The sequence below is a fragment of the Emiliania huxleyi genome (assembly GCF_000372725.1).
Source record: "Emiliania huxleyi CCMP1516 chromosome Unknown EMIHUscaffold_139, whole genome shotgun sequence".
Classification (NCBI taxonomy): Eukaryota; Haptophyta; order Isochrysidales; family Noelaerhabdaceae; genus Emiliania; species Emiliania huxleyi.
Window position 1 is genome coordinate 345,191 of NW_005201202.1, and position 1,037 is coordinate 346,227.

Genomic DNA, 1,037 nt, shown 5'->3' on the forward strand with positions numbered 1-1,037 from the left:
TTGTGGTGCGTCTTGATGACGTTCGCGTTGGAGGAAACGAGGGTGGAGGCCGACTCGATCAGGTCGGGCCGCAGCGTGCCCTGCGCGAGGTACACATCCTCCGCCTTGAGCCCCTTCTTCTCGACCATCGCCTGGGTGACCCGCATGAACGTGTCGCCGATGATCTTGCGCTTGAGCTCCGGCGCGCACTCGGTGGCGAGCGGGAGCGAGGTCTTGCCGTTGACCTCGGTGACCGCCTCTGCAAAGTCCTTGGTCGCGTCGAGCGCGTCGATCGGCACGCCCAGCGCAGCGAGCGCCTTCACGACGCCCGACGACTCCTCGTGACGCATGAAGCCGTGGTCAATGTGCAGCGCAATCAGCCGCTCCGGCCCGATGGCCTTGTGCAGGAGAGCAGCACAGACGGAGGAGTCGACGCCGCCGGAGACGAGGACGAGCACCTTCTTGTCGCCCACGGTGGCGCGGATCTCCTCGATCGCCGCCTCCTGCCGCGACTCCATCGTGTAGGAGCCGGACAGCTTGGCAACCTGCGCGCCGGCGCGGGGCGGGCTGGGGCGGGGGGCGGGCCGGGGCGGAAGGGCGGGCCGGGGCGGAAGGGCGGGCCGGGGACGGGGCGGAGGGGCGGCCGTGGGAGGGGAGGCGCGGCGGGAGCGAGGCGGAGGCGCCTTGAAGAGGAAGTTCGAGAGGATGGCGTTGCCGTCGACCGACAGGTCCACCTCGGGGTGGAACTGGACGCCGTACAGCCGCCGCTCGGCGCACTCGATCGCAGCGACGATCTGGCCCGAGCGGCCGACGATGCGGAAGCCGTCGGCGGGCTTGTCGACCGAGTCGCCGTGCGTGAGCAGCACCTTGGTCGACGAGCCGAGCCCCTCGAACAGCGTCGACCCCTCCTCGACCTGAGTGGCGCGAGCGAGGCACCAGGGCGGTGGGGAGCGGCGAGGACAGCGGTGAGGGCGGGGTGGAGTGCGGTGGAGTGCGGTGGTGAGGGCGTGAGGGTGGTGGGGAGGGGCGAGACGGCCCACGCCAGGAGCGAGCGGCGC

The 1,037-nt window shown here is 71.3% G+C and overlaps 1 protein-coding gene across 1 annotated transcript in view; it reads right to left on the reverse strand.

The window, feature by feature from the left end:
• Positions 1-1,037, reverse strand: part of EMIHUDRAFT_71074 (glutamine amidotransferase) — a gene marked incomplete at both ends in the record, with an annotated part of 3,200 nt that overhangs the window by 1,435 nt on the left and 728 nt on the right. Inside the window, 2 exons of the mRNA XM_005788071.1 lie at positions 21-546; positions 706-893. Coding sequence (XP_005788128.1) covers positions 21-546; positions 706-893 — 714 coding nt within the window. The remainder of the gene's footprint in view (positions 1-20; positions 547-705; positions 894-1,037) is intronic.